At 46.9% G+C, this 24,138-nt stretch overlaps 1 protein-coding gene across 3 annotated transcripts in view; it reads right to left on the bottom strand.

The window, feature by feature from the left end:
* Farp1 (FERM, ARH/RhoGEF and pleckstrin domain protein 1) overlaps window positions 1-24,138 on the bottom strand; it is a 260,483-nt gene that overhangs the window by 85,256 nt on the left and 151,089 nt on the right. For all 3 annotated transcript variants that reach the window (XM_027938778.2, XM_071611599.1, XM_071611600.1), the window contains exon 3: window positions 13,296-13,400. In XM_027938778.2, coding sequence (XP_027794579.2) covers window positions 13,296-13,400 — 105 coding nt within the window. The remainder of the gene's footprint in view (window positions 1-13,295; window positions 13,401-24,138) is intronic.

The following is a 24,138-nucleotide window of genomic DNA, read 5'->3' as shown; positions in this document are numbered from 1 at the left end:
TTGGTCACACAGCTAGAATCTGACATTGAGTTCAGCTGAATTCAAAAATGTGCCTTTTCTACAACATAATAGGCAAAGGTACAGGACTCAACAAATGCTGGGCTCTCCTCTTCTTATTTGGTTCTCACTTAAAATTAAAAACTTTTCTTTTTTTACAGAAAGCTCTCCTCCCTTAAAACTCTTCTTGTTAAAAAAACAAACAAAAAAAAATATTCAACTAAAAATTCCCATCAATAACTACAAATTGGTTATAGAAGATCATTCAATGTTTAGAATTCATTGGAACCAATTAGTATTTCTTCAGGCTATGCCCTAGAAGAAGAAATGGCTTTACTTTGAATTTTTTGTTTGTAATGATATGTTCAAATGTAGAATTTTACATTATTTTATTAATTGTACATTTGGTTACATGTAGAAGACATGTTAAATGTGACTTTAAAACCAAAACAAAACCTATTACTTTGTAGAGATTTTTGTTTTCTGTTTTAGTTCCAGGGATTGAATCTAGGCACACTTAAACACTGAGCCATATCACCAGTCCTTTTTATTTTATTTTACTTTTTTAGAGACAGGAGTTTGCTAAGTTGCTTAGAGCCTCACTAAGTTGTCAAGGTTGGCCTTGAACTAGTGATCCTCCTATTTCGGCCTCCCGAGCCACTAGGATTACAGGCATGCACCTCCAACCCCTGCAGAGATTTCTACTTCTGGTCAAAAGAGTAATAAAGACCAGATTTATTTTCCAACATGAAACAATTAAAAAAAAAAAAAAGAAAACATAACACAACAGACCCGATGATATGAGACACCAGATCAGGAGAATCCGCGATCTCTGAGACAGGAAAATAACGCCAGGATCCCACCATGGCCCCACCCGCTTCCTGGCTGTGCGTGGGGAGGAGCAAGGCCTGGCAAAGCCTGGGAGCTGCTGGGAGGGAGCTGAGAGCTCTGCGGGGCCAAGGCTGCATGAAGTCACAGGACAGAGAACCAGAAAGCAGGGAGGTACCCTGAGAGAGAAGTTAGGATGGCCACAGTCAGGGCTCGGAAAAACTCACACGAAACTGTTAGAAGTAACAGCGTCTGGTGCTCATGGAGAGCAGGAATGCCACCTATTCCCAACATCCAGACAGGAAAACCTGTGACTCATGGGCCGTCAGAGCGCTGAAGAGTCCTGCCCTCCCAGCCAGGAAACAGTGAGCCCTGGACGGTGCAGTGGCGTCCTACCTAACACGTCTTAAAAGCCAAATCGTTTTTAAATAACTTAATTGCATCCTGGAACACAAGCAATGAAATGTGGAGGATGCCACCAACAACACAAAGTTCATATTTATCATCTAATTTAAAAAAAAAAAAAACAGCTACAAACAAGAAATATGACCTATAATAAGACCAAAAAAAAGAGTCAATCAAAACTCACACAGATGGCAGAATCAGCAGAGAAGGACACTGAAAGAAGTATTATAACCGTATTCCATATATTTAAAAATTTGAGATCTGGGAGATAAAGACAAGACACAAGCTAACCTTCTAGAGTGAACAGCAGGCGTGTGAGGTGAGCAGTACACAGAGCGATCAGCAGCAGACCAGGCATCGCAGAAGAAAATGAAGCAGCCCAGAAAGGATCCACAATGAAACCCTGAGCATCAGAGAGGGAAGAACAAGCCAGCACCCCACGGGAGGCCTGACCGGGCACGTGGAGCGCCCCAAGGAGAGGAGACACGGCGAGAGAAAAGGAGAGAAACACAGCAGAAGAGACACTGGTAAGTTCTTTTCCAAATGTGATTTAAACTAGACCTCACAGGATCAGGGAGCCTGGCAAACTCAAGCAGAAGAGCCACAAAGAAAACTGCACAGAGGCTTATCAGATGCAAACTGCTCAAAACCAGTGACGAAATCTTAAGATCATCCAGAGGGGGAGAAAAGGGACACTTGACGTACCAAGGACCAAAGATAACAGGAGATCTACTGTAGAAACAACACCAGGGAGAACACACTTGTGGTAAGTTTTTTAAGGTACTGAAGGGAAGAAAAGAGCCCAACGCGACAACCTCAGCCTACGATTTTATACCCATCAAAACTGTCTTTCAAAACAGAAGCAGATAAAAAGACTTTCAAACACACCAAAGCTGAGAGAACTCACCACCAGCAGATGCCACGTAATAAGAAATGTTAGCCTCTCAAACAGGAAGAAAGTAATCCCAGATGGAAATCTGTGCCCACATAGAGGAAAGGAAAGCACTAGAAATGGAAACCATGTGGGTAGATACACAAGAGGTTTGGAAGATTGTTTTTATTATTTAAACCTCTATAAAACATAATTGACTGATACACAAAAATAATACCAATGTAGTATGGGTTCACATAAAACCAAAATGCATGACAATAATAGCCAAAAGATCAGGGGGTGGTGAAGTAGAGCTATACTCTGGTTTTTATGCTACATGTAGGGTGGAATGATATTCATTGTAAACACGTTGTGATAAGTCAAAGATGTGCACTATAAACTGTAAAGCAGCCACAAAAATGATAATCAACGATTCATAGCAAATAAAACAACAGAGAAAATAAAATGGAATCATCAAAAATTTCCAGTTAATTCTAGATGCAGTGGTGAACGCTACTCAGCTACTCAGGAGGCTGAGCAGGAGGAGCACAAGTTTGAGTCGAGCCTGGACAACTTAACAACACCTTGTCTCAAAATAAAAAGGGCTGGGCTTGTAGCTTGGTGGCCCACTGCTTGCCTGGTATGTGCAAAGTCACTGGGTTCAGTTCTCAGAACCACAAACAATCAAAAGGTGAGAAAATGGATAGACAAAAAGAAAGATCAGTCTGAACCCTACCACAGTCACGTTGTGAATGTGATCTAAACAGCCCTCAAAAGACATGGACTGTCAGATTGGATTAAAACAACAAGAAGGCAAGACCCGACTCTGCACTGCCTATAAGAACATGGCAAATGTAAAGACACAAATATGGGGCTGGGGCAGGGGCTGGGGCTGTAACACAGTGTAGAGAGTGTGCTTAGCGTGCATGACAACCCGGGTTAAAACCCCAGGATCAAAATAAATACATACGGCCATAAAGGCACAAGTAGGTTAAACAAAAAAGAGTAGGAAAAGGTGTACCATGCTAACGTTAGTGGCAAACTGAAGTGGCTGTATTAGTGTTACACACAGTAGAACCAGAACAAAGACTACTGCTAGGGTTAATGATAAAGGAGTCAATTAGTTGAGAAACTGACAAATCTAAATATTTATACTCTGAAGAGAATTTCAAATATATGACGGAGATACCTATCAAAATGCAAGAAGAAAGAGACAAATTCATAATTATGGTAGAGATTTTTAATACCCTCTCTTACTATTTGATAGCACCAGTAGGCAGAAACTGAGCAAGGACAGAGAAGCTCTGACTCTGTCAGCCACCGTGATCCAATCGACACACGTGGAATCCTCTATCCAACGCAGCGCGGTACACAGTCATGCACTGATTGACAGTGGGGATCTGCTCTGGGAAGTGCCCTGCTGCAGGAAAATCAGAGTGTACCTAAACAGACCCGGACTGCACAGGTCAGTCACTCACCACGCCCTTGACCCAACCAAGACGCGTGGTAAACAAGAGACCAACAGGCTGTTGCTGGGGTAACAGGGCTCACTGTTTTACTGTTGTTTTTTTTTTTTTTCCTGTTAAGAGGGAGGATACTTTAAAATAATGATTAAAAATATAGTAAGTAAACCAATAACAGCTGCTTATTACCGTTGTGAAGCATCAGGCTCTGTTGATAAAACTACGTGTTATACTTTATTTTTGCAGCACTCAGAATTTACCACCAAGGTGTCTTCCCAGTCCTGTTTTATTTTTTATTTTAAAATAGGGTTTCACTAAGTTGCTGAGGCTGGCCTTGAACTTGTGATCCTTCAGCTTCAGGCCCAGGACACCAGGATTACAGACCCACTGTGCCACTGTGCCCGACTGCTGCTTCTTCCTCTGTCTTTTTCTCCTCCTTTTCTCTTTCCCCGCTTCTTCTCCTCCTCTTCTTTTTTGTAATACTGGGTACGGGGATCAAACCTGTGGCTTCATGCATGTTAGTTAGGACAGTGCTCCAACACTGAGTTACACCCCCAGCCCCTTTCTCTACTTTGAGACAGAGTTTCACTAGGTTGCCCACTGGCCTTGAGACCTTCCTGCCTCGGGTGCCCAAGTGGCTGGGATTGTAGGTGTGAGCCGCTGTGCCTGGGTGTGCTCTCCCTTAACACCACTGGCAGTGCAGTAGGCTTGTTTATACTGGCATCGCCATGAATATGTGAGGAACGCACTGTACACCACACGGGAATTTTTGGCTTCACTATAATCTTAAGGAACAACTTGTATACACAGTCCATCATTATGGAAACGTCTTCACATGGTACAAGTCTGTAATTCTTCTCAGGTATACATAAACTACTTGCCAAACTCGTCACACACTAGGCTGTTAGATAAAGAGCAGCAAAACATTTTAAAAGCTTCCCATCATACCAAGTGCCATAGCATTAAATAAAAAAAAAATCCATAATAGAAAGATTTGTGGAAAATCCTCAGATATTTGGAAATGAAATAACGTACACCCAGATAAAGAATACAGCAAAGGGAAATTTGGAATTATCTTAAACTGAATGAAAATGAAAAAAACAGAAATTTGCAGAATGCCATGAAAACCCTATTAATTTAGAAATGGTCCTCTCTTAGTCTAGAATTTATATGTACTCCACCACGAAGAGATCACTGTTAGCACCTCAGTGAAGCGATTGAACTTGTGATCCTTGCAAACCTCCCCAGAGGGCTTATGGAACCACCACAGGGTCCTGCTCCCAGAGCTCCTAGTGGGGAGGGGCCTGAGGATGGGCACTCCTAGCCAGCTCCCTGCCCATGCTGGTGCTGCTTGCTGCTCCAGGGACCACACTGAAGAACTGGCACCTCTGGGCACATATGTCCTGACCTCTTCTTAGGTGTGAAGTGGGAGTGGGGTGTAATGTACAGATAGTTCTTTAAAAATTTTTTTATTTATATATGACAGTGGAATGCATTACAATTCTTATTACACATATAGAGCACAATTTTTCCAACCTCTGGTTGTATACAAAGGATATTCACACCAATTCGTGTCTTCATTCCTGTACTTTGGATAATAATGATCATCACAACAGTTACTTTTTAAAAACCAAAATGAGAAGGCGTGCAGCTCAGTGGTACAGCATTTGCTTTGCATGCTCGAGGTTCTAGGTTCCATTCCCAGCACTGGGGTGGTGGGGGAACCCCAAAATGAGTTCAGATTGTTTTATAATCTTCTTCCCACACCAATGATGTTTACCTTTCCATTTTGTAAACTTTCTTCACATCAAATACTCAGACTATATTCAAATTCCTCCCATTGACTGAAGAATGTCCTTCCTGATAGTCTGTCAAAACTAGTGTCCATCCAGGACCATGCCCGACATAACAGCTCATTATGCTCATAAGTCCCTTTCAAACCAGCCGAGAACCCACACTTCCCCTGCCCCTGCTGCCAACGACACCAGCATGTTAAAAGAATCCGTGAACAAAACTTGAACTAAAAAATTAGATGATATATTTTTATTTACAAGGAAAGTCTTAAGTACAAGAGAAATTAAAGACAGATCTGTAAACTAAAGCACAAAATCAAATAAGGTAAAAACTATGCCTAGGTATTTGCGTATCAATTTGTTAAGCAAGATTGGATATCCCAGATGTATGCACAGGAAAGTTCTGGAAGAAAGCTTAGACTTAATATTACAAGCTGTGTCTGGGGTCTGAGGGAGCCATCACCTGCAGGGAAATGTTAACCCTGGGCTCTCTGTTTTAAGAAGGGCTCAGACAAGGACCTCAGGCATTGCAGGAGTAAAACAGGAACTACCCAGTTTTACCTATTTTTAAATCATTTGTTAACATTCATTACCTTTGAAAAATACATTTCAAAGGATGTCACTTGGCTATCACGGCTACTTGTTTTTTTTTCTTTTTTGTATGACGTAAGAAGACTTAACAGGAGATCTACCCTCCTAACAGATTTTAAAGTGTGTGGTACTTGTTTGAGGGGAGCTCTGCCTTTCTGGGGATCTGCCTCATCAACTCAGCCACCGTCACATGATGCTGATCTGCATGGTGACCAACACCCGACACCCTCACTTCTGCTAGCTTCCAGAATGTTCCGGCTGCCCCTGGTCCTGCAATATTCTTCATCTTTACACCTGGGCCATTCCTCAGAGCCTCTTCTCCCCTCATATGTCCTCAGTTAGACCCCAGGGAGGAAGTGAGGTCAGAGATTGTGAGTGTGCATAAATTAAGAGAACAGCAAGGGACACCAGTCACCAAGTAGCCACAGCTTCCATGACCTTGAAAGCACACCTGCAGCTGGTAACACTTTCCTCTCTGCCCAAAGGAGCACAGAAAATGAATGACTCTTCCCGAGTTTGCCTGTATTTATTTATAAGAAACCAGAGTTATCTTATCAGACCCATGAGCAATGCTGTTAATTAAAAATTGGATTGCCAGGCACGGTGGTGCACACCTGTAATCCCAGTGGCTCGGGAGGCTCAGGCAGAAAGATTACAAGTTCAAAGCCAGCCTCTGCAACTTAGCGAGGCCCTGTGCAAAACCCTGTGTTAAAATAAAAAATAAAAGGGTTGGGGATGTGATTCAGTGGTTAAGTGCCCCAGGGTTCAATCCCCAACACTGCCCCCCACCAAACTGGCGGGCTGGCCTTAGGGGCTTCTGAGTTGGAACACAAGAATCGAATAATGGAATTAAGGAGGTATCTACCATGTACCACGAGCCCAGCTCAGATCATCACTGTAAAGCACTTGAATGAATCCTTACGATATCCATGTAAATTGGTCATTTATTACTCTCATTTTCAGATAAAGTGAAAAATCAAGAAAGTTAGGAATCTGCCTAGCTGCTCAGTGACTAAGTGAATGTGAAGACACAGTCACAGGTCACAATGCAGAACTCTTCCAGTCTCCTCGCCAGGCAGGCGAGATGAATGCTTCTCTCGTGGCTGAGATGATCTCGGCGGGGAATGTCTGCGTGGCTCTTGGAGATGCAGACATTGATGGAAAGGTGGCAGAGAACATATGCTTTGGCTGAGATAGCCTGAGTGTCCATCAAGGCCACACACTTCATTATTAAGGGTGGGCGGGTGCTTCTCTGAAGTTGCTCTCTGCAAAATGTGGACATCAGGATGCTTCCCTCAGAGGAATACCATCAGGCAGATTGGCAAACCAGGCGACAGGAGCCAAACCTGTTTTGGTAATGCTTAGAAATAAAGGTTGGCTTTCACATTTGTAAGTGTTTTTTAAAAAATCCAAAGAATAACATTTTGTGACATATAAAAACTATATGAAATCCAATTTTCTGCGGCCCTAAATGAAGTCTTATTAGAATGCAGCCCACTCCTTCCCTTCCACCTTGTCTCTGGCTGCTATTGTCCTACGAGGGCAGAGGTGTCCTGAGGCCTCTCCCCTTGGCCACACTCTAGTCTGGCTCCACGGAGCTCTCTCTCCTCTCCTCGGACTCAACTTCAGGCTTCTGTGTCTGGTTTTCATCAAGAATCCCACCAGGTCGGTTTAGACAGAATTCTCTGATTTGTTCCCTGAGTTCATCCCTAAAACAACTCAATGGGTTTCTGGCCCTCAGCCCTTTCACCAATTAGCTGGTGTATTAAATACAGGTCTTGATTCCTAGGATCAATAGCATTTCTGGCACAAAAAGTCCAATCCATTAAAGAAAAAAAAAAAAAAAGCTGATTAAAAGACTTTTCTGCTCTGTGGAGTAATTCCGTAGGGACAGCTTCCTGGACCCAAGGACAACAGCAGGCCCAACTTGCTGTAGACACAGCAACACCCTCTGCAGCCTGGCAAGGCACAGGATGAGTCTAATCAGGGCAGAGCACAATTGATTATCTAATAATCACCACTGGCTTACTGCAACCTTGAGAAACACATCTTAGACTGGAAAGTGCTTATATTTTCCTTAAACTTCCTCAGATCCTTCCTAGGAAAAATGCTCTGGGTAGGGGTGTGGCTCAGTGGCAGGGTACATGCCAGGCAAAGCAGGAAGACCCTGGTTTTGAACCCAGCACTGCCAACAAAGCGGGGCTGGGGGTGGGGATGCTCTGACTTCAGTTCTTCTAGGAACAGAAAGGATGAGGCGAGGGAGAGAGGCTGAGCCAGAAGTCAAGTTGCCCAATTCGACAACGTACCACCTGGGACTCGTTCGCACCTATCACACTCACAGAAATGGGCAGAACCTGCAAGGTGGCCTCACACCTGGGCAGCACAGGAGCAGCCCCTGCGTGGAGCCTGGCAAAGATAACGGTCACATGGTGTTACACATCAGGGTGACGGCACACACGTGGTCCCTGCAGCACTGCCCACAGGGGAGAAGCAGGCAAGTGTCCATCAACAGATGACTGGGCACACACGTGCAGTGTGTGCATAGTGGAAATATCACTCAGTGTTAAAGAGAGTGGAAGCCTGTCATATAAACAAACCTTGAGGCACCCCGCTGAGTAAAATGTGCCAGTCACAGAAGGGCAGATACTGCAAGACTCCAGGGACATGAGGGGTTAAATTTTTAGAAATAGAGTGGTGGGTGCCGGGGATGGAGGGAGGGAAACGGGGAGCTCAGCGGGTGCAGAGTGGCAGGTCGCGTGATGGACAGGTTCTGGAGACGGGCTCACAGCACTGTGCTCTTGGCCAACACCACTACCCTGTATGCGTGAAGCGGCAAGATGGCAGAGTTCCTGTGGTCTGGATAACCATGAGGATGGATAACTCATGCTTTCTGAACTCCTTACCAAGCCCCATACACCGGGCTCCCAGGCGAACAGATACTATTGCATGCGATCCTTCCAGAAGCTGCCCGAGCCGGGCACTGTTTCTCCCATTTTACTAAGTGAGGCTCAGTGGGCTGAAGCAATACAGCCCAGTTGCCTGCTACTAAGAGGCTCCCAGCGAGGTCAGCGCCAGCAATCTGACCACAGTGTAATTTCAACTGCTTTGTTATATCACCTGGCTAAAAGGTGGCACTTCCCAGCATCCCGGGTGGAGGTGCAAATCTCACATTCCCAAGCAAATTTGTCTGGGCAGAGGGAAAACACAACTAGTGTTTGTTACTCCCACACGTGAGCTGTTCTTCCTCAGTTTATCTGGTCAAGACTGGTCATGAGAAACTCCCAACCAGATCCCATCAGCCCACCTCTGCATTTGGCCGTGGGGTCTGCTGTGGTGTGCATTTTGGGGTAAATTTTCATGGAAGACACACCTATATCCCCACACATGGCACACGTTACAACTGTAAAGCTCACTGAATTTTCACAAATGGATTGCACCCACAGAACAGCACCCAGGTCAGGAAACACAGATAGGACCCCAGCTGTACCCCTTCTAGTAAGTACACTGTCCCCTCTAATGTCACAGATCCATTCTCCAAAAACAACTTGTTTTTCCAATTAAGTGAAATCAGCTCTCAGGTTGGGATTCCAGAGTTGACACACAGTAAAACACAGAGACCAGGTCAAAAATGGAATGGCAACCAAGAGCACAGGCCTGTGCCTAAACAGAACCTGAACCCCTCGACCAGGGAATGTAGACTTCGTAAAGACTTAACCCCTTAAAGAATGGGATTCCTCCTAAAAATTAAAAAAAAAAAAAGAGAGAGAGAGAGGAAGAGAGAGAAAAGGGCTTTGAATTTCACCAGTGAAACACCAAGAGTAACCTAGTTAATGGCCATTCACTCTCTCAGACAGTGTTGACAAACTACAGCTTCCCACTTGATCAAGTTTGGAACATAGCTATGCCCAATCCTTTCCACATTGCCCATGGTTGCTCGTACTCTACGGCAACAGATTTAAATAGCTACTGCTGAGATCTTGTGGCTGCAGAGCCCATAGATTATTATATATATGGTATTTTCTATGTGGCTCTTTCTAAAAAGTTTATTGATGCCCATTCTAGAATATAAACTCCATGAGAAGAGGGACTGGGTCATGTTTGAGCCCCTGGGACTAGACCACTCTGGCATGTGGTAAATGGCCATGGGTTGGCTCACAGATTAAAAAAAAAATTTTTTTAGTTGTAGATGGACATAATACCTTTATTTTAGTTATTGTGTGGTTCCAAGGATCAAACCCAGGGTTTCACACATGCTAGGCAAGCGCTCTCCCACTGAACTATAATCCCAGCACTGGCTCACATATTTTTTATTATTGGTATAAATTTTTTGGTGGGATTGAACCCAGGGCCTGCACGGATTCTACCACTGAGCTACATCCCCAGTCCTGCATTTTTATTTATAGTACATGTGGAAAATAAACACCTCTTCCTTTAAGTCATTAATGGGGTTTTCTTTATTCTACAGTTAAGCCCATTCCTAAGCAATATCATAAACCATAAAAATCAAGTCTGATAAAAACTTGATAAAAGTCAGCCTAGGAGAAGAGAAGCACCCGCCGTGGCTGGCAGAAAAGGGCCTGAACCTGGAGTCAGGAGAACACAGTTAGAGCCCAGGTCTGCCCACTCGAGGCCCAGGTGGGGAACAGTCCCTAGACTCAGAACCCTGAGCTGCAAAGTGCAGATGTCAGTAGAGACTTCGGGTTGGAAAGGCAGCGTCCCCTGGATGGGACAGACAGACTGGAACAGGAAAGCCCTCGGAGCTGGAGTGACACCGGCAGGCATGTAGCAGGCTTGTCGGAAATAAGCAGATAACGTGGCTTCGGAAGTTTTGAAAACTATTATTTCAATATAAAATAAGCTTATGAAGCAATGTTCTGAATGACATCCACCTGCCACGTGGTGACGGTTTGTGGTCCTCTCTTCCCAAGCTAATGAATGGAAACCACGCCCCTCTTGCCACCTGACACATCAGCTCACGTTTCTCCCACAGTGTCACGTGATGAAGCCCAGATCAGCTGTCAGGTGAAGGGGGGAATGCAGACTTAGATCTGACAGGTCTGCTGCGGTCTGCTGCTTCAGGAGAAGACGGGGTGGGAGTCAGGCAAGCTAAGATTCGTTGGCTCCGGGCAAACTTGGGGCAGGAGTCAGCGCCTTCCTCTGCCTGCTCCGTCCTTGGAGGCTCTCTCCCCCACATCTGGACCCTTCCCCCTCTACTGTCTCCACCTCCTTTGAGGGCTGTGCCTTCTCCTCCCTCGGCCCCTTCTCCTCACCCTCCCTCCCATCCAGTTTCAGAGTATCCATCGATATTCACAACGATCCCAAGATTCCAGAGCCTGACGTCTGCTCGGTTTCTTTCCTGTCCTCTACCAGGAGACCGCCTTCTGGTCCCGCCCATCAGACACCGCCACCAGCCAGCCTCCCGCTGCCCGTATCTGACAAGGCTCCTCATCTTCCCCTGGGCACGGTCTTCCCTCCAGCTCTCCTTCTCCAGCAAGGGCCACTGTGATCCAGGCAGTGAAGGCCACAGCCGAGCTGCCCTGAGCCCAATCACCCAACCAGTGGTGCCCTCAACCACATCCTCCCTCGGCCTCGGCCTCTGGAACCCATCCCCCACCCTCCGTGCTCCCTGCCTCTGGCCAGTCCACCTCTTGCCTAATCGCGGTGTGTCCTGCAGGTCTCTGGGCTGCAGTCTCGTCCTATTCCAATCTGGCTACTGTGGTCTTTCTAGAGCAGATCAGACCACACCACTTCCCTCTGGAGTACAGGGACAGCTTCACTGGCCTGTTACCTGGGTGGCCCCTGACTACAGGCAACCACTGTCCAGTACAAAGGCCCCTCTACACGCGGCTACCGAGCACCGCAAATCCTACCAGGCTGAAGGGAGGGGCTGAAGTGTCGAATGCACACCAGATTTAATAGGAAGACACCCTACTCGTAGTTATACTGATTGCGGATAAAATGGTATATGCTGTTAGATATGTTTTTAAATTAATTTCAACTGATTTGTTTAAGCCTTTTTGAATATAGCTACCAGAAAAGTTAAAATTATGTAGGTGGCTCCTGTCCTATTGGACAGTAATGGCACAGAAAGCCCTTGCCCCCTGGCCCCCTGCCCACCTTTCCATGTCACCATCTTTGCCATTGCCCGTTCCCAACCCCTCAACTCTGCCTTGTCTGCAGGTTCCTGAAGAGGCCACTTGATTTCTGGTATTTGTCCATGAGGTGCTCCTCTCCCTGGAACATTCTGGTAGGTCAGGCCCTCGGGCTCCTGGACCTCGGTTTGGTAATACTGGGAAGGATTTCCTGAACACAATGTCTGCTGTCCCCACTGCCCAGCAGCCCTCCATGACACCTGTCACATGTCCCTGTGGCCTGTGACTCAGCCTGGAGCATAGGTTCCCTGCACCTTGCTCATCACTGGATGCCAGGAGGGTGACTGGGACCAGGTCCCCGCACCTTGCTCATCACTGGATGCCAGGAGGGTGACTGGGACCAGGTCCCCGCACCTTGCTCATCACTGGATGCCAGGAGGGTGACTGGGACCAGGTCCTCGGTGCGTGGGAAAGAATCACCAGAAGCAGAGCCAGGGACCTTACAGCCTGCAAAGGAAGGTGACTGACAAACAGTGGACCAGGACACAGCCTCCAGAAAGTGCCGTCACACAAGGCAGGTAAAAACAGCAGGAAACCGTACTCTAAATGTTGGACTCAGAACAGTGAGATTTGTTTTCCAAAGGACAATCTGATTTATTTAGCAACTTTAAAATGGTTGGACCTACAGGTTGGGCAATGCCAGGCCTTTGGACTTGAACTATAGAAATCTTGCAATAATATGTTCCCTGTGGCTTCATTTTTAATAGCTTCAAAAAAAAGAAGGAAAGAAAAAGAAAAAAAAAGCAAAACTGTGAATCCCTGACACTGGAAGTTGCAAATTATATGTGCAGCTGTGAAAAAGAAGGAAGGGCGCTGGATATGCTGAGAAGGAAATCTCCCCTGCCAGTGAGGGAAGTGCAGGTCACTGTCGATTGTTTCCTCACATCTATGCATTGTAAAGATAAGGATGTTCCCAGGCGGGAGGGACAGCTCACCTCATGTCCTCCTTGAACTCGCTGACCATGTGCATGGGTTACTTTCATCATGCATTTGAAATTATATTTTGGTGATACACGCGCTCGCGCGTGCACACATACACACACACACACACAGACATATGTATGCATTCAAACATTACTGAGGGCCTTCTGGTGTTTTTCCTGTTTACTTCTGTGTGACCGAGGAGAGGTACCGTCACTCACCCCTTGCAAAATGGACAGACAGTAAAATAGCAACGTTAACTGGCGTCTCCTACCGTGATCTTTTTGTGATCAGGAAACTCGAGGCCAAAGTAGTCGCCCTCCACGAGGTTGAGGTGGCTGCACACGGCGTCCAGCAACACCTTCCCTGGAGCTCTTTGCTGGGAACAGAAACAACAGGTGTTAACCCTCGAGTCGGGCAGCAGCCAAATCCCACCAGGGCTCCTCCATTAAGGAGCCCTCTCAGTTCCTGGATCTGCAGGTCTGTGCAGCTAGCCACCATCCACCGCCACGCCACCCTGAGAGCCAGGCCCAGCCACACCTCTGTGGCCTGCTCCTGCCATCCCCAAACTTAAAGGTGAATCTCTGCCACCTTCTCTCCACCCCAATCCCGGGCACCCCTCTTTCCCTTTTCCAATAGTAGACTGATTTTAGAGCAGGTTTTTGTTTGTTTTTGGTGCTGGGCATTGAACCCAGGGCCTTGTGCATTCGAGACAAGCACTCTACCAACTGAGCGATATCCCCAGCCCTTAGAGCAGTTTTATAGAAAATAGAGTCCCCTTCCATGCCACCCACAGTGACCCTGTTGCTAATGTCTCACAGCAGTATGGCACATCTGTTCTAACTGCTGAGCCAATATTGAGACATTACTGTCACCCAAAGTCTGTAGCTCTTCCTGCGGTTCACTCTTCGTGCTGTGAAGTTCTATGGGCGTTGACCAATGTACAGACAAGTCTCCACCATTATGGGGTCGCACAGAACAGGTCCACTGAATGAAACCAGCTTCCCCTAAAGATCCTCTGTGCTCTTCCTTTTCATCCCTCCACATTCCGGGCAACCACGGATCTTCCTCCTGGCTCTACAGTTACCTTCATGTAGTCATGTAGCTGGGATGGTACAACGCAAAGGCTTTTCATCCTGGTTTTGTTTACCTAGTAACACTCATTTAATGTTCCCCTGTGTCTCTAGGTGGCTTGATGGCTCATTCCTTTTTATTGCTGAATAATATTCCGTGGCCTGAATGTTCCAGTTTGTCTCTACATTCACTTACTTAAGAGCACCTTTGGTTGTGTCCATGTTTTGGTAATTATGAATAAAGCTGCTATAAATACCTGTGGGCAGGTTTTACGTGAACGTAAATTTTTAAGTCTTGTCCAAGACTTTTTTGGTAACAGTTGAAATCACATCCCCGAGCCTCTCTTCTCCTCCACAGCATTTATGCTTTCTGGCTTTGTCTTGTGTGTTAACTAGATTGTACTCACGCTGGAGGGAAATGCCGTATTTTAATCATCCTGGGATCCACAATGCCCAAAGACCAACTGGTTTGGTTGAAATCAGTGAATGCACAAATGAATGAAAGTTACCTCTTCCCAACTGAGTCTGTGTCCTCAATGACTTTGGGGCTACTTTATGCACCTCTATATTCCCACGGCCGAGCAGAGTACTGGCACTCCACCAGAGCCTGCTATTCATGCAGATCAATGTCAATTCTACTCACGGGAATAAGGAGCATTAAATATAAGAACCCAATTTCTACCTTAAAGAGCTTAGAATCCTAAGAAAAATGAAGAAAAATGTTTTAAAGTCATTGTTGTCCACAGTTCTTGGTTTCATACTTTCTCTGAGAAGAGCAGAGCCTTTTAGGAGCCATTTAGCAACCCGGGAGACTGACAGACGGCAAGTGTGGAGGATGGGGCGGCCAGAGAGGCCAATATAATAAAAATGCTTTCGCGATCAATACCATGCACTATTTATTTTATTTTTAAGCAGATGCCACTTCGTGATCCCACCCACTGAAACCTGGAAGGTTCTCACAGCTGCCTGAGGGTGGGTAATCTCCACTCAGGCTGTAGAGCTCGACGGTAGAGTCCTTTCCCATGTGCAGGTGGCAGGAGTAACTCGTGGGTGCCTGTGACCCCCATTCTTCCCTGTCAAACTCTCTCCCAAGCCCAGGCTCACTTATCCAGGGAATGGACACAGAGCACCATGGATTACTGGTCGCTGATCTTATTTCCCACCACTTTGGTGTACCATCTGTCCTGTTGCAGACATACTATGTTCAGGCACTTCCCAGTAAGGCTGACACAGCGGGAAAGCTGCCCCACACTAGTCCCTGGTGCTGGGTTCAAGTTCTCACACCTGCCTCCAAAGACCTACATGACTAACTTACGCACAGCTATTTATTCTAGGACCTCCTCTCATCCCAGCAACCCCAGTAAAATCTGTAGATGTGAATAAGAACATTATAAAAATAGGCCCCCAAATAAAAAAATGATAGAAGAACTCCTATACTATATAAGATTATTTTTCCACTCTCACGCTCTTCCTCACAATTCTCGACATTGTCTATTTGTTAACAAAAATGAGGCACCAATATCTGCCCAGCTGGCAGGCACCACGTTTCCCAGAGAATTCCTGGAACTAAGGGAATTTGATAACTTCATCTCGATTTACAGAGTCTGAGAAATGAGACATTTCACAGTTCAACACTGGAAATCTAAACAAGCAGAAAAAAAATCAATACACAATGGATGTCTTTATGCACAGGGTGTTAAACGAAGCCCTTCACAGGAGACGGAGGAGAGTTACCATCGAAACTGGGTCCCTTACTGAGCCGGCAGAGATTCGTGAAGGTGTGGAGCGGACCCTGGTCATCACACAGGCTGTGCTGAGACTGGAGCTGCTCATTCCTTTAGCACTGTGAATGCTACTTTTGTCCTGCCAGAGACAAGCACCACAGTGACGGTTCCCTGCACAAGGAAGGGTTTGAAAAGGATGCTTGGAATCTACCTAATAGATGACAAAGCTGGTCTTGATCCTTAAAACTTTTCTTCAGATTTATTATTTTGTATGAATGAATATAGAAAACGATTTTTTTATGGTACTGAATTTATTTTTAAACACGGGGATGTTAACTTAGAATTTGAATGGTAGCTTTATAGTCCCTAAATTTTATCTATAAAATAGATGCCTATAAAGTATTCTATGAGTTGTCCTGTGAATGTCAGCTATATTCAGAGATAAGAAAAGCCAGTACATAGGATCACTAGAAAGCATTTCTAAGGCTTAAATGCATCCGGACTTGACAGTTTTCTAGGTAAATGTCACCGGAATGGACTTGGCATTAATATCTCAAAGTGTCCCGAGCTGCTACAAACTAAAATGCCTCTGGATATCATGATACCATGATGTGATCAGGACCCCATTTCCCTTTCCTTCAGGAACTGACACAAAACTATCTGGGTGTATCAACGTACCCAGGCAACATTCGGCTTTGGAGAAGGCATCTCAGAGGAGGGAGGCTTGGAATGGGCTTCTTCCGCGTCCTTTAAGAAGAGCTATTCTTGCCTTTAATGAGTCCTTGAACTTCACTCTGAAAGTTATTCTGTACAAATCACACCATAGACTGTAAAAATGATGCAGCCGCGACGGAAAACAGTATGGTGGCTTCTCAAAAAATTAAACATGGAATCAATCATCCTATGATTCAGCAATTCTGCTCCTGGGTATAGTATCAAAAGAGCTGCCAGCACTGTACTGAAAGATACTCACACACCCATATACAGAGCAGCATTATTCAAAAGAGCCCAAAGATGGAAAAACCCAAATATGCACTGGTGGATTAATAACTGATGAGCAAGAGGTAGTAGATGCATATTTATTACCGAGTTCTCCATTACTCTCATGAAGTATTTGTGGCTGGGTGGCTTAAAGAAAAGAGGCATTTTTAGCGCACAGTCCTAGAGGCACAGCGGGCACCGACAAAGCCTCATGGCAGAAGACATCCAACAGGTGAGAGGAAGAGAGGACAAGAGAGCACACTGTGAGACAGGGACCTGATCAGGCCGGGGAGTGGCAGGCTTGCTCTTGCACAGCAACCCTTTCATGAGAACTAAGTCAGGGGTTCCACAAAATTCCTCGATCCCTTCCAAGGGCACACCCCTAATGACCTGAGCACCTCCCCCTGACCCCATCTCTCAAAGTCCCCACCACTTCAACACCACCACGCTGAGGACCGACCTCCAACCAAGGAGCCCTCGGGGGACAAACCACATCAACGTATAGCAACACGTGCCCAGTGGCATGTTCCTCAGCCTTAAAAAGTCAGGAAGCTGTGGTGCATGTGACTCATGGATGAACCTTGAAGACACTGCACTAAGTGAACTAAGCCAGCTCAAAGGGTCACTTAAATGCAGTGACTGAGTGTGACATCCATAGAGGCAGAAAGCAGAATGGGGTTCCCAGGGGCTGCAGGGGGGATGTTAGCGTTTAATGGTGCGGTGGGGGTGGGAGTGCTGGAGACGGACAGTGGTGACGGCTGCCCAGCAGTGTCCACGTATGAATGCCACCGAGCTGCACACTTCCAGATGGTCACAATGGGTCGTGTTTATGTTCTGTATGTTTAACTACAATAGAAAATGCCTAGGGAAAGTGGGAAACAGTAACTAAATGCCGGGGCTCACACTGAGAAACGACCAGAGGCTACTCACGACGTTAGCCTTCTAAGAATAAGAAAACAGCCCGGTGTGGTGGCACAGGCCTGTGATCCCAATGACCTGGAAGGCAGAGGTAGGAGAATCGCAAGTTCAAGGCCAGCCTCAGGAACTTAGTGAGGCCCTAAGCAAGTTAAGGAGACCCTGTTTCAAAATAAGAAATAGAAAGGGCCGGGGATGTGGCTCAGCGGTTAAGCACCCCTGGCTGCAATCCTTAGTGCAAAAAAAAAAAGAAGAAGCAAAGAAAGAATCCATTTTCTTTGCATCAGATCTTAGAAAAATACTGAGATAGAACCTCATTACGGAGGGAGAAAGCATGCGTCCTGCCTATTTGCTAATATTTCTTGGGATAAAGACCTTCTTTACACGTGTCTGGCAAAAAAGGCATGAGATGAACATTCTGGGAAGTGACCACAATCACACCTCGGGGCAGGCTTTGCCCTGGACGCCAGTGACGGCATCAAAAGCAACCCATTGACTAGCTGTTTGCGGCCTTCAACAAGAAAAAAGGCCTGTAACAGGTTAATAAACTTGGGTGGGGAAAGGGTGGCAGAACACAGAGCAGACCCCCTGAAGAGCTTCTGCAAGCGCATGTCTCAGAGTGACTTTCTACAGCACACAAGCCCGCACCCACAGACCTTCTGGTGCTCAGACTCTCATACGTGAGGAAGGGACACCAGTTACACAGGCATCATGTGAAAACCTGAATATGACAGTGATGATCTGACATGACAGAGATCCGACAGCAAATGTGTGTTTTCTCACATGTCCCCATCTTCTTGGGTGTTTGTACTGGGGAGCAGGGCGGATCCTTAAGGCTCACGCTGCCTCCAAGAAACCAAGTCCAGCAGGCTCCGCAGGCTGCCCGTCCTGACCGTGAGATTCCAGGCGCACATTCCTTACCGGAGGTCAACAATATTCGCAGTGTTTCATTTTGAAGAACAAACCAGTCATTAGTGAGACTATGTGATCAGATGTTTTATCGCTTTATTCTTATTGGCTTTTAATCATGCTCCCAGAAGCATCTGAATTTTAATCTACGATGCAAACAAGGCTGCTGACTCCGAGCTGTGTGTCTGTACAGCTTTCTCTGCTTTAGGGTGGCTTTTTGCAGGGGTCCTATAAAGCTGAACTTAGGCGGAGGTTGGCTCTCCTGGGGAAGGCCAGGAACTGCGCTCTGCATACCAAGTGGGGTGCACGGCCAAGGCCAGCTTCCAGCCGGTATGAACCCTGGGTCAGAGTTGCTTTAGTTCATTGGACCTTTGAGCCATTCCTATGCCTTTAAATTATTTCTACGGCATCAAGTTTCATGCAGGAACATATTTTTTTTTTCACTTCTAAAAGAATGTGGACATATTCTCCTGTAGACTGGGGGTCTATTCTCCCTCCCCTTGCCCCACTGCCTCAAAGAGCTAAATAATTAATAGCCTCTTGGTAAAGCTGAAGCTCTGCCTTTCAGAAATTACCCCATAGACAGAAAACTGGACGTTTACAAAATGTGCCTCTGCTGAGGTTCGGGAGGGCCATCTCTAGAAGTGCTTTTTTCTGTTTGGGGATCCACATCACCATGACAACCACTCATCCAGCAGAAGGAACGGCTTCTTGCAAGTGCCTTGCCCTCTTTTCCTACTCACACATTTAGAAGGCAGTGCTATAATCCACTGACCCTCAACCCGTCTGATCTTAGGGCATTACTATGTCATAGATTTTCTTACAGCTTGTGACAGTTTGAGTCTGGAATGTCCCCCAAGGTTCCCGGGTTGAAGGCTTGGTCCCTAGCTGAGGACACTCTTGGGAGGTGGTGGAGAGTAGTATAGCTGGGGCCTAGCTGGAGGAAACAGGTCACTGGGGGTGTGCCTGAAGGGGACATCTTGTCCCCACAACCCCCTTCTTCTTCCTGGCTACATGGGCCCTGGCACATGGGCCCTTGGCAGGCCGCGATGCTGGTGTCCCTGTGGTCTCTCGCTTTGGTTTCCATCCCGGGTTCACACAAGCCTGAACCTCAACAGGAGCAGACGTGAAGAGCGGACACTGTGTCCCTCCCAAGACATGTGTCCCTCGTCACCCCAGGAGCTGCGGCTGAGACCTCATTTGGAAAGATGGTCTTTACAGGGGTCATGAGATTAAGGACCCCAGGAGGTGAGCCCTCAACCAACGTGAGTGGTGTCCTTCTAAGATGATGGAGGGCACACCGGGAGGACATCATGTGACCAAGGAGACAAGGACAGTGTGACATAGCTGCAAGCCAAGGAACACCGAGGACCAACAGCCCTCCCAGAAGCTGGAGAGGCCAGGAGTTCCACCCGGAGCCTTGGAGGGAAGCGGCCTGCCGACATCTTGAGTTCAGACTTCCAGTCTCCAGAAAGGTGGGGTAACACGTCCCTGCTGGAAGCCCCCTGTGTGTGCTGCGTCACGGCCATCCTAGGAAACTGTTCCCCAGCCCTCCGCCATGCGGGGGCCAAACAGGGCGGTCACTTTCAGCACTGTCCCCTTCAAATAGATGACAACAAAACACCATTGGGACTGACAGGACAACCCTGGCCTTCCACTCCTGGGCCTCAATTACCAAACGCACCCACAAACGGCAGGCTCAGTAGGGGAGGTCACTTGTTGCCCTCGGTGACCAGGTCCCTCTTTTCACTGTGACAGTGTTCCACACGAGGTCCTTTCTAACCAAAGGTCACCTCTGTTGAGACCCACAGGGCCCAGGGAGGCAGCAAGGCTGGATCCCAGTCAGAGTGCATCCCTACCATGTGCCCGGCCTGCCCGCTGCTCAGCCAGACCCAGCTCACAGACCACAGCTGCTGAAGTCCGAGGGGAGCAGCTGGAGGAGCTCTCAGGACCCACACATCTGCTGGAAATGCCGCTCTCCTAGAAGAATCAGCACACGGCCACGGCCAGGCTTCGTGTAAACTAGGAAAATCATGTCAGATTTGTGCTAAACATAGCAAATGGAACACCCAGCCATCTCCACCCCACCCCAGACCCTGCAAAAACGACAAAGAATGAAAACCTGAAGGAATTCCTAGAAAGAGAAAATGAGAGAGGGACAGCAAGGGAGAGATTTCCTGCAAATTCTGGAAAATGACAGAAGAGGAAGCCAAAATCTAATCAGGAGGGGAGAGGCTCAGCCATAGGAAGCAACCACATTATGCAGAACTCCCCAGAAGGCCAGAAGTGGGGGACTCCAGGTGTGTCTGATAACACAGGGTGTGGATAAAAAATAAATAAAACAAAACAAAGAAACACTGCAGTTTGTATCTCATGTAGCTAAGAGCTCATAACTTCAAATCCAGAAGACTATAAAGAGGAATATTTGGTTAATGAGGAGTAGTTTAGATTTAAAAAAAAAAAAGAGAGAGAGAGAGAGAGAAAAAGCATAGCAGAAATACAAATTTCACTGGAAAATGCAACAGCGAGGTTGGGAACTCCCTTCAAAACCAGAGCCATGGGGAGAGACGGGAACGCAGAGTGGCCCCTAGACATTCAGCACCCCCCCGCCCTCGAGAGCCCCCAAAGATCCCAGAATTGGGATCCCCTGACTCCTGTCCAGAAAGACCCAGGAGAAGAAGCCCTACAAGTGGGACACGGGGAAAATCCGCAGAACTCTTCAGACGGGAAAAGGCCCGACGTATGTCACAGAATTAATGAGTAAATCTCATCCCAAAGGAATTACTGGAAACTTTTGGAAAGCAGGAATGATTCTAAAAGTTAGGAGAGAAAGGAAGATTAAAACAGAAAAATCAGAACGTCACAGACTTCTTGAATGCAATCATCACGGCTCAATGAGAAGACGACATTCGGAGAAAGGTGCTGTCCGGCGACTTCGTCACGGTCATGGAGACATCACAGAGCACACCCAGGCGTGTGTGTGTGGTGTGTGTGTGTAGCCTGGGGCTCGGAGGGTCATGATGAACTATGTATCAGAAGGTTAACTCAAGACAAGAGAAATCGGGCCCAGCCTGGCATCTGGTCCTACGGTGAACTTTTTATAAGTATCGTCCTCTCAAGTGATCAACAGCACTGCGCAGTAACACACAGGCCAGCACCGCAGCCGCTGCCGTCATCACCTACCGTACGTCCTGAGCAACATTGGGTCCCCTTTCATCGACTGCTGTGCAGTGAGTCCTTGACACCCACGTCACCAACACATGTGAGGAATGTGCTGTGGCTATGGTGCCACTGGCCCAGGTCTCCTGCTCCCGTGGAATCTTATGGTCCCCGAGTCCCAGCCCATCGCTGGCCTAAGCATGGTCACGGGGAGCTTGACCACATCAGGAGCCAGGCCGGGCCTCCCTGCCTCCTCCACTCTCTGGGAGGTCAGTGATACCGACTGCAAGTAAGGATACTTGAGGTCAGATGCGGTGACCGGGGTCTCACCCGTGGGCAGAGGGGACCCACCTGCACCTCAACTGTCCACACCAGATGGGCCGTTCCACCCCTGGGGACAACAGTGTCCAAGGCCACTCTTGTTTGAGGCAAGCTACTCTTGGTGCCTTGGTTCCCTTAAGGATGGGACCCTTCACCACGCTACGGGGATTACGGGACTTGGTATTCACCAGGCCCTCGAAACGGTAACTGGGACTCAGTGATGACAATGACGACGATGACGACACCGACTGATGGAGAATGGGCAGAGGGAGGAGGAAGAGCAGGACTGCAGCACTGCCCAGCAGACGGGTGGCCCCCTCCACAGGAGACAGCGCGATCATCAGCAGGAACTGAACCCTCTACCCAGCTCTGGGGAGCCAGAACAAGGCTGGCTTTCTGGAGGAGGTGGCTGAATGCTCAGGCCAGCCACGGCTCTGCCCACAGACCTGCGATTCTGTCTCCTTGCCGCGGCTCTAGGGACGGCCGGGCTGCCCGCAGGGACACACTGTCTCCTTGTTCCCCAGCACTAAGCCCCAGCGTTCAGAACCCTCAGCAAACACACTTCAGATTGGATTTCAGAGTCCCCGACTCCAGGATGCGGAGAGAATGGGCCCTTTCATCTCCCTCGCTGTCATTCAGCAATGTCATAGCCACGGTGGCAATGTCACAACCAAGGTGTCTGGACACAGCTCCCTTCTTCCTCTTTCTTCATTCCAAGACTTTGCACAGACTGAGCGAGTGTGAGTGTGTGTGTGTGTGTGTATGTGTGTTTGTGTGTGTGTGTGTGTGATTCCTCTTGCTTTCTTATAAACCCAGTAGGAAGTGAGCAAAAGAAAAAGAAAAAAGAAAGAAACAAAGAAAGAAAAGAGAAGCCCAACCCATGTATGGGAGAGTTCAGCTGCTCACGGTGGTGGGCGTGCTGCCCCTGACTCATCATCTTTTGATAATGTGTAGAAAAATGTATTTAAAAGTCTAGAATTTATCAGAATACCAAAAAATCTCACTCGACACTCTGGGACTGTGTCTAATAGGCAGCAAATAAAATATCTCACAAAGAATGACTAAGGCAAGTCTGACCCAGATTGGGGCAGCTCAGGGAGCCTTGGCCACCACGACCACACTAGGAAAGGGCCGGCTCCCTCCTGGGTCGTTTCTCCTCGGGCTCAATCCAAGTCACAGAAGTGCATTCAGTCCATGGAAAATGAATTTTCTGAAGAAAGGGAAAAAAAAAAAAGAAAAGAAAAAAGAACCCCCAAATAAAACAAAACTAAAACACCACCTGATATCACACACTTGGCCTCCAAAATTATTGTTCCACAGTAAGATGGGAAGTAGATATTTTGTTGATTTAGTGTTTGAACAGAAGGGTGAAAATTTTTATAGAGCAAAGTCAGTAAAATAACACTGTGGTTCCTGGCTCTCATCTTCCTTCAAGTGCTGGTGAGGTTTAGCTACCTTATCTTAGCAACACAGCTTTTCCTCAGAACCAATCTCTGCGAACACTGACTGAAAGAAAGATTATTCTGTTTAGACACTCCCTGCAGAAAACATCTTAAACATGTTTTCAATTAGTCAGCAGGGAAAATGGGAATATATTTTCAAATCTCAGAAGGAGCTTTTAAATTTTTTTTTATGCAAAAGGCTTTTAAATTCAAAATACATGAATCAAATCCAAAGCTGAGAAAACACAGCTTTCAGGGTCCTTTAAGAACGCTCAGCTCTGGCGTCAGAGAAAACCTGCCAAACAAATACTTTCTTGCTCTGGTTGGACCATGACTCATCCCCTCCGAAGCTCATGTTGAAATCTGATTGCCATGTGGCAGTGTTGGGGTGTGGGGGGCCTCGAAGAGGTGATTAGGTCCTTGAAACACATTGATGTCAAAAAACAAAAACAAAAAAACCATATCAGTGTCTTTGAGAGAGCAGATTGTCATAAAGCCAATCCCCCACTCATGTTTTGTCTCTACAGCAAGGGCCCACTTGACCTGCTTCTCTGCCATGTTATGACACTGTACAAGGTCCTCACCAGAAGCTA

Source organism: Marmota flaviventris, chromosome 4 (assembly GCF_047511675.1).
Source record: "Marmota flaviventris isolate mMarFla1 chromosome 4, mMarFla1.hap1, whole genome shotgun sequence".
In the NCBI taxonomy this organism is placed as follows: domain Eukaryota; kingdom Metazoa; phylum Chordata; class Mammalia; order Rodentia; family Sciuridae; genus Marmota; species Marmota flaviventris.
The sequence above is the reverse complement of the archived record's forward strand: the minus strand, read 5'-3'. Positions and strand labels throughout refer to the sequence as shown.